Raw genomic sequence first — 14,059 nt, 5'->3', positions numbered from 1 at the left:
CAAATTTGATAATATTTGACACATCTGTGAAGCAGAAATATCAGTAAAATACACAGGAAGTAATATATCTGAAATATTAGTAAAAGAATAACTTGACATAAATGGTGAATAGCACACTTTTGTGGAATTTGTCAACACCATTAGAAAAAGGGTCAACACCGTCAGACAAAAATCCTGATGGTGTTGACATCTGATGGTGTTGACAAAATACCCTACTTTCTCTCATAACACATGTTTTTCTGACAAAAGCCATCTTGTTTTTCATCAGTTGCTTATGGCCTCTACATTCTACCTAAATTAAGCTCTTTTTACAAAAAAATAAAATAAAATCTTGGATTACATCGACTTTGGTGTTGACACACTATGGTTGTGACACAGAGTTTTATCAGAAAGGTGTGCAATAAATGAAATAAAAACAAATAAATTATCACAGCAGTGACCTCATGGCATGTCTATCAAACAGGAAGTGGTAAAGGGGTCTTCAGAGTGTAAGCTACCCAACATTAATTCCTGATTTTTTTTGTACTTTAAAAAAAATCTGATGGTGTTGACAAAAACTCTGGACACGATTTTAATCACTTAAAACATATTTAAAAATAAATTTTCAATTGCATATTTTGATATTATATAAGGTATTGACTTAAATACTTAGTGACGAGAGCCATGATGTTTAATTTTACATTACTTTTAATTTTTTTTCTGTATTTTAATATTATCACACCTGCTTCTGGACAATGGATTTTTAAGGTACTGGTAATATATATTTACCATTTAAAATAAATATATATTGATAAAAAAATGCAAAATCATACTTTTGTTGTATAAACATTGCCTTGGTTTGTCTTTTAGACAGTTGGGTTAACACTTGTTTGCATATTTTTAACCACAAAATTGGGTTTTATCTGCCGGACATGTTTTGTCCCTCATCTCAAGAATCACTGAATGGCCATTCAGTCAGTTGAGGGTATTCAATGTAGGTCAAAGAGTGACATGCTTGCAGGAGCTTTTGAATTATTATCATTATACTTTCCACTTCTTTGATTGTGATTTCTCAGTCGACAGCAAACAGTATGATATATTTTCATATGGCTATGATGCCTTCAGTACTTTAGCGGCTCAATGTAAGAGCAGACTGACAGACTGATTTGCAGAGGGGATTTATTGTCTCAGCCAAATTTCCGTTTTGTTATTGTTCATAGCTCTGCAAGCTCAGCATGTGTGCTGTCTGAAAAGAAGCCAGTGACAACAAGGAAAACAATAACATTTATTTATTGATTCATAAGGTATATATTTCATGATATAATAGCGATATATTATAATTGGCAAAGATACTATAATCCAATAGCATTTCTATACATAAATACAAAATCTGAGGTAGAGCCTCAAAGATTGATGAAGTTGAAAATAAATAAATGCATTTCACATATATTATATATATTTTCTTTCTTGTTTTTTTTTTTTGTTTTGTTTTGTTTTGGGGGGTTTACACACATCACACACATTTTAAAACATAATTGTTGTAGTGTATATCTACTCTTAATTTTAAAATTAAATTGATGTCATGGGCTTTTGGAGGCACATATCTATATCCATAGGCAGCAGTACCTCACATAGAACACACAGAAATATATGACATTACTCAAGTAATTAGAAATTTAACCTATGCATTCATAGGTCACACAATAAAGTGCCAAAAAGACACAACAGACGTAACAATAGGAATACTGGTACCATATGAGACAGACAGCTATTGTGTGATGTTATTTCTGAAATACATATAATATTCTACCATAAGAGGACATCTATAAGGCCAATGGTTACCTGAAGATGTTTTGTAACATATTGGCAAACATCAAAGAACACTACATGTTATATGAATGGCAGTATCTCGACCTCCTATACGCAGATGACACATTCCTTTTTTCTTTTAAAGATTGCTTTCTGTTTTCACTACAACCCTTATATAAATTGCTCTTTCTTTGGTTACTTATACTGCCCAAAGTTGACTTGCAGGCTAAGCAAATTAGCAGTTCTTTTTGGTTGCTGTTGTTGTTGTTGTTTTGATTCTTTCACCTATGTAAAAGGACAACAGCAACCTTCTGATTCTTTATGTAGAACATAAAGTTACCTAAAGTAAACATGCACTGTATTATACTATTGGGAGGAAAAGGACAAAGATTATTATACATGGACATCAAGTTACAGCAACACAAACTGCACATGCAAGCTCTTCATTACATTATATGGCTCCATGTGGTTTCAACTAAACCCTAATTTAGTTTTTTGTTTTTTTTCTGAAAAATAAAGGCAGAGAATCTCTATAGAAATTGAACATAACAGGGCACAGAACAAGGCCCCGAGTGAAAGCATTAAAATCTCTCTCAGGGCAAAAAAGGCTTTAATCATTCAAGTCTTATAGCAATACGCAAACGGTCTACTACATCCAACATGATTTAAAATGCCAACCTGCTCATTTGGCCAGCCCTGCTCTAATTTGCATGAAAGCCATAGAGTTCAATGGTTTTTTTGGAGCAGATTAGTGTTCATAGTCTGCTTTAACCAGCTCGAGTTAATAATTTGTTCTCCAAGATCCCCACATCATCAGAAATGAGAACTAGGTGCATCAAACATCCTGTAAATCTCCTCTGCCTCTTTCAGCAATCTACTTTAAGACTGACCATGCAAACATCTGATTGACAGGTAAGTGGAAGTTCATTTGAACTAATATATAGACAAACACACACATACAAGCATACACAGACATACATTATTATCACATTGGAACAAATAGAGCTAAATGCACTACATATTACCCAAAGCAACACTGCCTAGCAAGCACACTATTTAACATCAGGGTATTTGTGCTCATCGATTGATCGCGTTTTGTTTTCAAACCATAAAACCTCTTTGATCACAATCTGTGCTATGTACATGTCAAGTTCTTGAAAATACATGGCTTAGAGAAATAGTTAAGGAGACATTTAAACTCTTGTCTACTGTTATAGAATCTATACCTGCAGCCTCCATTAAGAACGCTTACGCCACTCCACAATTCATCACCTGCAGTGTTAAAAGCATAGTAAAGCCAATTAGGAATTTTGTCAGCATGAAAATGCATATCCAACTGGTCAAATTGTGGAAAGTACTAATTGCTTTCAAGTGGATACATGGTGTTACTTTGAAGGTAATTGGTTAGCAGCCCACAAAGTAAAAGTTGGCTGCCACACATGTGACATTTCAAGAGGGTGCAAAGCCTGTCTGTCTACCTGCTGAGCTTTACTGAACTGTTCTTCAAGTTGCTGTGGCGTTACATAAGGAGATGACTTTTACGCCCCCAGAAACAGTGGCTCATTTGTGCTGAGGATATCTTAACAGGATGAGTTAAAGGGAAATATGTGCTAAATTACAGCATTATGGCTAATTCTACAGGATCACAGTGTGAGTAGAAGTTGGTGAGAGCTCAGAATTTTCTTCCTTTTAGAATGAAACTAATCAGTGCATTGATGATCAACAAAACTGTTTCAAGAGCTAATTAAAGTTCCAGTTTTGAAATGTGACTTTCTTTTTAATTAATTTTACTCATAATGACCCTCCTTTAGCAGTGCACAGGGTTGGTCAAAACAGGCTAAATCACTTGTGTATCTTTTATATTCATTGCACCGAAGCAACAGCAAGCAAAACCAAAGCAGTGCTGCATTGAGATTATCTGACCTTTTGCAACACACTTCCACATCGTTCCCATTATAATTAAGCACTGGGGTGGCTCTGCTGTTTTCTGTGCACTGGCTGCTACTGTTCCCACAGCTACCAGAGTAGTCTGAAGGGATCGAGTATACCTGAGACCCTGTTTTCATGAGGACACACGTAGAAGCGAGGCATACGTCTGAAATGACAAAGAGGTCTCAAGAGCTCTACCACAAACAACAAGAGACAAAGTACACTTCCAGGATAGAAGGAGGCCATTTTCTAATCTTCATCTGCTCACATATAGCAGCAGTTCCTAATTTTTTGAGGACAGGACAACAACACACACTTACTACTTGAAGAAAGTCTTTTTTTTGTACAAAATATTCCACAACTAGGGTTCAGAGAGGCATTATTGCCCCTCCCACACACACGCAGACACACAAATGCGAGTCCCTGTCTTGCCACCTCTTCACTGCTATACATATATTATATATATATTATTTATATATATATGATAATATATATTATAATAAAATATATATATATATATATATATATATATATATATATATATATATATATATATTTTACACTGTTACTCTACTGATGCGATGTATATTGGAAAGAAGGTTTCGTCAGATGGCTTAGCACTTTCACAAATACACATCTAAAATATATGCACAAATAGCGACTACTAGGTTTTCAGACCTTAGAAGGTTAAATGGCCACGTTATCACCTTCTAGAAGAAGGCTAGACTACTCCTACGTTAGGAATGTGCTACTTTAAATTCTAGGACAATACAGCAGGAATACAACTTAATAAATAGACAAAGAGAGAGGGTATCACAAATGGTCCCTCGGGTTCAGAATGAAAAATAAACCCAAGTTTGTACCATACTGTAGAGTCATCTGAGGCCAAAGTGTATCTACGGAAAGTAGTAATCAGGATGCATTCGCTACTCTACCGGGATGTAAGAGGCACAAATTGCAGATCTTATAATCTATTTTTGACAAAGCAATAGCGACTGAGTGGAAGCCCATATGAATATACATATATACTGCTGGATAGGAACAAAATGTGATAACAGAGCATATTGTGTTTTTTTTTTTTCTTTCCAGGCAGTTGATATTATTTGTATTGCCGATGGAATTTTGTACACAGATGGAACCAAACAAAGATCCCCACTGAGCTCGTTGTGCCGTTTTTTGTTTTTGGGGGGGTTTTTTCTCTGTCGCTCAATTTTCTTTTTGTTTTCCTGTGTCTGCTTGCACCAAGATGATTCATTATCTGTACACACGAATTTGATGGCACGCACATACACTTAAACTCACGCGCGCACACACAGAGAAATACACACAACTCCATAGGGAGCAACTAGGGTGAGTCTAATATTGCAAGTGCAGTCTGAGCTGTGTCATTTTATGACACAATTTTTCTCTTGGAATAAAGATCCCTGGGAAGGGTTCTGGAGTAATCAGCGGTCATGTGTGGGAGGCAATGGTAGCCCATTAAGAGTGTACAAAGCAGCAGTGGAAGAGTAGACTCCACTTGGGCAGCTACTCCTCCCTGAGAGAAGAAAGGACATGATGCAGACATAAAGGAAGAAGAGAAGGTGCTTGTTTCCACATCCACGATAAAGCAAAGAAGACAAGAAGCAAAGAAGGCTTAAGTACAGAGCAGGAGAGAGAGAGAAGGGAGAAGACGTGGAGATGGAGACGATTCCCACCACCCACCAGTGCCTCCTACAGGGCTTGGAAGTGGTGGATGTGGTGCTGTCAGGATGGCTGCTACTGGTAAGAACCAAGCTGGAAGTCCTTGGGGGGCAGCTTGAGGCCCAGGGAGCTGGTTCCCAGTGGGTCGATCATGTTCTGGTAGCGTTCTCCACGGTGCTTCATCAGGAAAGGACCCCAGTCAGGCTGAGGGGAGCAGACCAGCTTCAGGCGCTGCATGACAACAGGAAACACAGAGCACTTACAGGTAGCGATAATACATGAACTGCTCTCTTTAACAAATGCTGGCCTCTTGTTAAATTACATTTTTTTGGGCTTTTGCCCTGACTTTTAACACATTGATAAAGCTACTTCTTGCACATTTAACATGTCCATAAATATTCACAGCCTTTGCTCAATACTTTGTTGATGCACCTTTGGCAGGAATTACACCCTCAAATTTTTCTGAGTATGATTCTAAAAGCTTTGCACACATATTTTTTGTTCTTCTTCTTTGCAGAACCTGGTTGGATGGGGGAGCATCGGTGCACAGCCATTTTCTGATCTCTCAAGAGGTGTTCATTCAAAGACATTCATAGAGTGGTCCTGAAGCCACTCTTTTGTTATCTTGGCTGCGTGTTGGGGTTCACTATTATTTTGGAAAATGAGCCTTCGCCTCAGTTAATGAGATGGGACCAAGAACTACATGTGGACAGGTGTGTACCTTTCCAAATCATGTCCAATCAACTGAATTACCACAGCTGGACTTCAGTTAAGTTGTAGAAACATCTGAAAGATCAGCGGTGGAAACAGGAAGGACCCGAGCTCAATTTTGAGTGTCATGGCAAAGGCTGTGAAGATTTGTGTATGTGCTTCATTTTGTTTGATTTTTAATAAATTTGCAAAAATTTCAAGCAAACTTTTTGACTTTGTCACTATGGGGCATTGTGTGCAGAAATTCGAGGTGAAAAAGGATTTGACACTGTGATGATTATGCGTTAATTATGATCAAGAAAAGCAAAGCAAATCAAATGTAGCGTTAGAGGTGTGTGATAGAGGCTGCTGTCAGATACAGAGCGCACAAAGATGTTAGACCAGAAAGGCCCGTTCGTCATCATCATCATCCATTAATCAAAGCATTTTAAAGAGACCCACAAGACTCCCAGAAAAAATGTTCAAATTAATACTCAGCCTGCAGCCTTCCTCTCTCTGCTAATGAGCGAAGGATGAGACTATTGATTTCCTCGACAGTGCGTGCGCATGTGTGTGTGTGTGTGTGTGGTGTGAGTAAGTGTGTGTGTGTGTGTGTGTGTGTGTGTGTGTGTGTGTGTGTGAGAGTGTGTGTGTGTGTGTGTGTGGGCGTGAGAGAGAAAGAGAAAGAGACAAAGATGCATTTGGGACAGTGTGTGCGTAGCAGACAAACCCAAAACATTACGTGACAGTTTTATCACAATTATTACCTCGATGATGGTGCCGGGGGCCAGGTGCATCTTAATGACGAACATGATGGGGATCCAGATTACAGAGCAGATGACCATGAGCCAGCCCATAACCATGGACCAGGTGGGGTAGGTGTAGTCCTCATATGTCATCACCTTCCACTGGTAGAGACTCAGCCCCAGGATGCCCTGCACACGCCCGGAAATCCGAGAAACATTTGTTAGGTGAAATGTCACAGCACGGTATTTCAACTGCTGTTACCTGATGCTGCTCAACTGTGCAGTGATTGTCAGCACTGACTGGTATGGACTGTGTAGTAGCTTAACTGCACTGACCTCAGGGTCCAAGGCTAAAACTTTGTCTGCTGTTCTATATCAATGAGAAAATTAGATCTTTAGTTGTATTATATGCAGAGAGTACAAAAACAGGAAAGGCAGGAGTGGGTCAGGGGGGGTGGAAAAAGTATAAAAAAGTGAATTTGGTTTGAAAGGATTAGAATAAGACCAAAAGGAATACAAACAGAGAAAAGATGGCAGACAGAACTAGGTTAGCCGGAGGCTGTGCATCAATGAGCTCCCGGAGGAAATGTGATCTCGAGAGAGAGAGAGAGAGAGCAGCAAGATGGCCAGCCGCCTCGACTGCTGCTCCATTTGTCATCGTCACCTCTGCTTTGGAGGTACAGTAGTTTCCATTACGACTACTAACATTAATGCTGGCCAGTGTCCAGCTCTTACGTGCCTTTGTAGTGAACTTCGACTACACAGAATTCTACGTAAAGACTCTCAGCTTTACAGAGACAGGTTTCTTTGGAGATATGTGTATACTCTCTACTGATCATGTACATGTTCAGTGCAGATCAAACGCTGACACATTTGGAATTTGGCAGCTTCAGTTTTGAAATGACAATCAACGTGAGAACCTGTGACATGACGGGAATGTGAAGGAGGAAATAATTTTTCGATTTCTGAGTACAGGAGCAATTTCTCCTCTGTTCCTTTATGATTGCAAATCAATGAACTTGAAAGAAGACAGTGAAAATAGAGGCATTTTGGGCTGCACATGTTCATATGTGCCCATGTGTATGAGTGTCTGTGTGCGTGTGTGTGTGAGCGTGTGTGTGTGAGTGAGTGTGCGTGTATGCGCATACCAGGGAATGAGATGAGCAAAAACAAACATACCGTCAGAATGGTTGGAGTCACAAAGGCCCAGCACAGTCTCCAGAATCGGTTTGGCTGGAAACCAATCATCATTTCAATGTCCTCACAAAACCTCTGTAGGCCTGCAAAGGAAGAAGAAAAAAGAGAAGAAATAAAAGAAGAGAAATGGGTGGTTTCCAGAGAGAAGGCATGGAGTGTGACCTGGGTTTGATAACGTCCCTTTAAAAAAAAGGATCGGTAAATTCAATCTGTCCTTATGAGCACATGTGAATGCGTTTCTGTGGTCCCTGGAAAAAGTGAGTGAGCAGATGGCTTCATTCCTCTGCTTTTATTGACGGATAACTGTGAGTGACATGAAGTGGCAGAGTCACACAATCATTTCAATATGTCACCTGCACTGATGACAAACTGGAGGCGAGCTTTGCTTCTTGGTAACAGCCTTCTGATACACACCTGAGCTCTCTGCCTGTGTGTGTGACAGAGACTTGTGCATTACAACAGAGACTCCTAGTGGTCACCGCAGGATTAACAAGTGAGAATTCGTTTCCAGCACGAAGGAGCTTTGGACGATTGTCCCCTTTTGCAGATACGCATAATTGAGATGCAGAAACCCGTTATTTTAACTATGCTGTTCTTTTCAGTTTGATTTTTTTTTTCTTGTTAAAACTGCTACAGCCTGAAGATATTTTGATTTTATCTGTTTTACTATGACAAAGGATTTTAAGTTCAGGAATAGAAATGCCTCAAAAACCACCAACATTCTCTGCTGCACCCTGCACTGACAGTAATATTCTAGGGTCTCTCGGCTGATTATACAGTTCGGCACTGCTGTCTGTGGAAATGTGTCACAGAAGCAAAGTCAAAGCAAAGAAATTACACACACAATATCAGATATCTAGATTTTCAGAAGAGAAAGGTATTCTTGCATTTATTATTCTATTATATGCATATGCCTCTCTGAACACACAATCAAACTGGCACTGGCTTTTTATGTAAGAAATACAAATGAAAAAAAAGTGGGTATAGGTATGTCACCTATTGGTTTGACTGAAAAAACAACAGACTTATAAAATAACAACTTGGCAACCGTAAGTTTGCCCAAAAGGCCATGAAATCATCAGAGAAGTATTCACTACATCAAATCTTAATCTGTCCTTATGATCTTATCTGTCTACATTTGCAACCAGAGCAGTCGCCCCCTATTGACCATTAAACAGAATGCAGATTAAAGGTACTGTCTGTGGAAAGAAAAAATCACAGCTGTGACTCCACATGCTGAACCTAGAGTGGCCTTAAAGTGAGCTTTCCTGGCAGCTCGTGTACTTACCATAGAGGTACGAAATCCCCACCAGCTCAAAGATAGCAATGATGACCAAAGAATAGGAGGCCGCAAACGTGTCCACCAACTGGAGCATGTACATCCCACTCTGTAACAAACACACACAGAAAATATTACAAAATCTATTCAGCCTTCATCCTGCAATGTCATCCCTCCTGTCACCCGACACTTGGATTTGTCCACGGTCACAACTTCCTTTTAATAAGACTCAGCCTACTGTTCCAATCATTGCGCCTGACATCTGAAGGCCAGAACTTTGCTTGACATGCAGAAAAATTGGCATTGTATTCAAAGTCAGAGTCAGAGGGTGCAAGGAGAATGCTCAAGTATCCACTGTGAACCCAGAGTGCAGCAGAGCACATACCTCTGTGATCATGGGAAATCCCAGGATGAAGAAAGAGACGCAGCAGACCAGGGTGAAGATCGGCTTGTGTTTCCTCAGGTATTTGGGGTACTCATCTGACACAGAGGTGACTATGGTCTCGATGGTGGCAAACTGGGATGGAGATGAGAAGGGGGAAATATTAAAGAGAACTAGGGAGGAAATGTGTTTAACCATGGCAGATGTTTAATAAACACGTTGTTCAAACATTGCATTTGCTGAAAACAATCGCCAACTCTTTATGATTCCTATTTAATATTAATACTTTTGGCAACAGCTTACAGTAATCCTGCTTGGCTCCACTACAGAATCACTAACAATTGTCCACCCAGGCCAGGGCGTAGCAGCAATTCCACTAAATAAAAAGCCTCAAGTCAGCAAGTTTACCTCATCTGAATCCAAGCGGCCGCTGCTGTCATAACTTTAGCATCCAGCATTTGTCTTCGGTTCATCCAATAAACACATAATTTCATTTATTTCACAAACAAATAAAGAACATTATTCTAACCCTGAGCAGAAGAACTTCTGAAAACAAATAAGTATGAAGAATTTAGTTTACAATGGATAGACTTTGATAGGATGAGCCTGTCTAGAGAATTGCAAATGTAACATGATGGTAAAAGGGACTCGGAACCCAGAGGACAGCAGCGGATGAATACATAAACATGAAAATTGAGCGAGGGTTGTATAGTGTGTGCGTATGCATAAGTTTATTGTAGAAATGGCGCTGCCATCAAGCTATCTGTCACTTCCCCACTTCTTCCTTTTCCTCCTGAGCTCCCAAAACTAATTTCCCGTCAACATCCCAAGCCTATTACTGCTGAGCTGTGTTCCACGACAAAACCACAGCAGCAGCACTCTCCTCTGTGCTGCTGCTGCCAAGGCAAAGTAACATCATCATTTACTGTTACTGTTTACTTGTGTCTTAATGCACCACTGTGCCCTCTGCTCCTCTGCTCAGCTCAGGAGCATCACAATGCACTTGAAGGAGTTTGTGTTTTATCAGGAACTGTTTACCCAGGATCATGGCGGGAGGTGCTCTGGACTTTAAAAACATCCCGAAGACGAAAAGTGTTTGTTCGCTGAAGCTGCGTGAGGCATAACTTAGCGCAGTAACCGATATCATGGCTAGTGGGTCCAAATGAAACCGTTTTGGGTTATTTTAGGAAAACATAGTGCTGACATGGAGCAATAATATAGTCAGTTTGAAGTTTTTCAGTATACTTGTCTTTCACTTTTACATTTATGGATCTGCTAGTGGAATTATTGTTTTGACATTAGAAGAATTAAAACAATTTCCAAATACAAATTGTAAATGATATCTAAAGTAAGTAAATGTTACAATAGATCAATATCATAGACAGATATATATAGTTTAAAATGAAAACCTTATAGGTTTTTTGTTTACTGTAATTCCTTCTTAAAATGTAAAGGCACAGGCCACTTTGTAAGCTATTGCTTTTTGACACAAAAATCTAACCATCCAATCATGTGGCAACAACTGTTCAAAACAACCTGCGGAAGTTCAAACCTAGTGATGCTGACGCTGAATGAAGCTGTCATGTTAAAATCTCTAAGAAATGTTTCCAGCAACTTGTTGAATTCATGAAAAATTAAAGCAGTCCTGAAGGGAAAAGGGGCCCAAAACTGATGTACTGCATTTTGAGTAAAATGCAAATGAAAAATATAAAAACAATGGTTTATTTACACGCTTAATTAATCATTAAGGAAAATAAGCTTGATATGAACTGAAAGTATACTAATCAATTCAGTATTATTTGGCCAGCTTCCATTAAATGTAATGTTTTACATTATAATTATAGAACAAAATTCCACTGAGAATTTTGGACATAAACATTTTTAGTGTAGAATAGCTTCCTGAAAATGAATTATATCTTAAATCTGTGCAGTTATTGTTGGCATTCTCCACCCTCCATATGCTCAAACTGCAGCTGGAGTGGTTTTATTAATATTATGATTGAGCTTTCCATCATTTCTGTGATGGAATGGTTAACAAAATGAATTCTTATCACCCACAGTGTAAAGCACTGTGTTCACATATCACATTTGATTGTTGTTTTTACTTCCTGATGTTGCTCCAAGACTTTAAGGTCAACCTAGTTTCACTCACTCCAATCACACAGACTCCCCTCTGTTCAAGTACCTGGAGAGCTCAGGCACTTCAGGTGAAATCAGTCACAGCGGGTGCTGTGCATTTGTAATTATGTTAATTGGGTCAATGTGTGCAGTGTGCAGTGTTTATACATCAGCTACCAAACCCAAGTGTTAACCTCGGAGCAAACAAAAGTCAAGAGACTCGTGTTTCTGACTGTCACAAACTTTGAGATCTTCAGCAAAATTAAAACAAAGTGGGCCTGAATACCTACCACAGCAGAAACAGATCATTTACCTGACAGACCAACGTCTCACAACACCTCGTTTACAAACACATTACACATTAAAAATGAACACTGGCATCAAGGTCGAGATTGGTTTCCCTAATCTTGACCCTTGAACGAAACAACCTCCCATCACTGCGCTTTTTATTCATATTTTTTATATTAATTATTGCTTGAAAATGTTTACAATAATCCCCAACTCTGCACTTCACAGAGCTTTTTAGCCATTATCAGCTCATTTTTTCATTTTATGTTCTAAGTGACACACAACTGGACTATACAAGCTTTGGCAGAAAGAGACTACTAAATATTCCTTTTGTATTTATAAGTTATATTCGTTAATAAAGAAAATCAAACTTTGTGCTCCTCGTTTGTGCTTGTAATTTAAAAAAAACGAATGTTTTAACATTCTTGTAATCCTGCTCAGTGTCACTTTTTCTTAAATATGTGTTGCCCTCGAGCCTTTTCTCCTCATTTCTCCTTCTTGCCTCCATCTCAGTTGGGACGCACTAAGATGTGAGGAAACAGGGCAAGGAAGACAATCAAAGACGAACACACTGAGAGATGAGGTGAGAGATGTTTCTCTCAAGCACAAGAACAAGATCATCTCATCCTCTACGCAAACACTGTGGTGGACAAGAGGGTGATGATTGGTTTCATAGGTAGTGTGGAGCTCTTCTGCCACCAACTGGCTAAAAAAAAAAGGAAACTCTTTTCTTGTTTACATGTCTTGCTCAGATTCGGGTAAGAAGACTGCCATCATCTTTAGCAGATGGAGAGCTTGTGCAGGATTTTACTCCAGCAGTAGAGCAAAGACTAAAAGTGCTGTTTCATGTTCTTTAACATGTAAGTTCAAATAGAGTTACTTAAAAGTCATTTTATGGGCAAATTGTTTGCCTGTTTCCAGCTATAACTTCCAAATGCCATAGCTCATATTTAAACTTGGAACTTGATTTTTTTTTTTTCATTAGTATTAAGAGGACGTAAAGGTTACCATAGTATCCAGGCCAAGGGTCAGGAGCATAAGGAAAAAGATGATTGCCCAGAAAGGAGACAGGGGAAGTCTGGTCAGAGCCTCTGGATACACCACGAAAGCTATACCTGGACCTAACAGACACACACAGACAAACATATATACTACATGTATGGTATTTCAATAGGAATACATAGACACTGTCTCAAGTGCAGATAAAAGCGGTGCTGACCTCATGCTACTGCCAGCCAGTTTGGGAGCTTACCTTCATCAGCCACCTTCTCTATTGGCACCTTTAACTCATGTGCCATAAAACCAATGACAGAGAAGATGACAAACCCAGCAAATATACTGGTGGCGCTGTTTGTGCATGTCACTATGATAGTGTCCCTGCAATGAAAAGGAAAACAAGAAGAGAAAGGAGAAACGTGAAGTGAGCAAATATATTTGTTGTGACTTCAAGAGTTTTTAAGTATTTAAAACATAGAAATATGAATATGAAAACTGTCCAGTGGTGCCAAAGTCCTTCTAGAACCAGGTCTCAGGATGAGGAAGCCATCTTGCAACGTCTCTTGGCACTTATTTGGGCGGTTATTTTGAAGCATTGCCTAAATTCATTTGAATTAAAATGATCACTGGAACATAAAAATCTCATTACCATCGAGTCAAATCGGATTTTTTGTTTATTAATGTTTGCCAACTTTGCCACAGAGTAATGATTTGAAAAGCTTTTCATAAGAAGTCAAACTTCTTTCACCATCTTTACGGCAACTGAATTCTCAAACATTTCATCGATCTGAGTGTCACATCCCTCTGATAACATTTAAAAAACACAATTGGCAAATATATAATAGTGGATAATACTACTAAGCTTTCATTTATAGTAATGAACCATGTGTATATTCAGTTAATGTTAATGTGCAGATATTGTGACTGCATGGAGTAAATATATATATATATAAAATATATATA

The 14,059-nt window shown here is 38.8% G+C and overlaps 1 protein-coding gene and 1 long non-coding RNA gene across 2 annotated transcripts in view; one reads left to right on the top strand and one right to left on the bottom strand.

Moving 5' to 3' along the window:
- Positions 1-6: 6 nt before the first annotated feature.
- On the top strand, positions 7-6,689 carry LOC121815848. Its single transcript, XR_006055412.1, has 3 exons — positions 7-2,700; positions 4,807-5,665; positions 5,918-6,689. It is a non-coding gene; the product is annotated as an uncharacterized LOC121815848 (long non-coding RNA).
- slc6a5 (solute carrier family 6 member 5) overlaps positions 5,476-14,059 on the bottom strand; it is a 17,479-nt gene continuing 8,895 nt past the window's right edge. The window contains exons 10-16 of the mRNA XM_005942056.3: positions 13,353-13,477; positions 13,109-13,221; positions 9,698-9,829; positions 9,322-9,421; positions 8,016-8,116; positions 6,858-7,025; positions 5,476-5,631 (exon numbers count right to left, since the gene is read on the bottom strand). Of these exons, the coding sequence (XP_005942118.1) occupies positions 5,476-5,631; positions 6,858-7,025; positions 8,016-8,116; positions 9,322-9,421; positions 9,698-9,829; positions 13,109-13,221; positions 13,353-13,477 (895 nt within the window). The remainder of the gene's footprint in view (positions 5,632-6,857; positions 7,026-8,015; positions 8,117-9,321; positions 9,422-9,697; positions 9,830-13,108; positions 13,222-13,352; positions 13,478-14,059) is intronic.

Source organism: Haplochromis burtoni, unplaced genomic scaffold (genome assembly GCF_018398535.1).
Source record: "Haplochromis burtoni strain Fernald_Lab_line unplaced genomic scaffold, NCSU_Asbu1 Contig_330, whole genome shotgun sequence".
In the NCBI taxonomy this organism is placed as follows: domain Eukaryota; kingdom Metazoa; phylum Chordata; class Actinopteri; order Cichliformes; family Cichlidae; genus Haplochromis; species Haplochromis burtoni.
The sequence above is the reverse complement of the archived record's forward strand: the minus strand, read 5'-3'. Positions and strand labels throughout refer to the sequence as shown.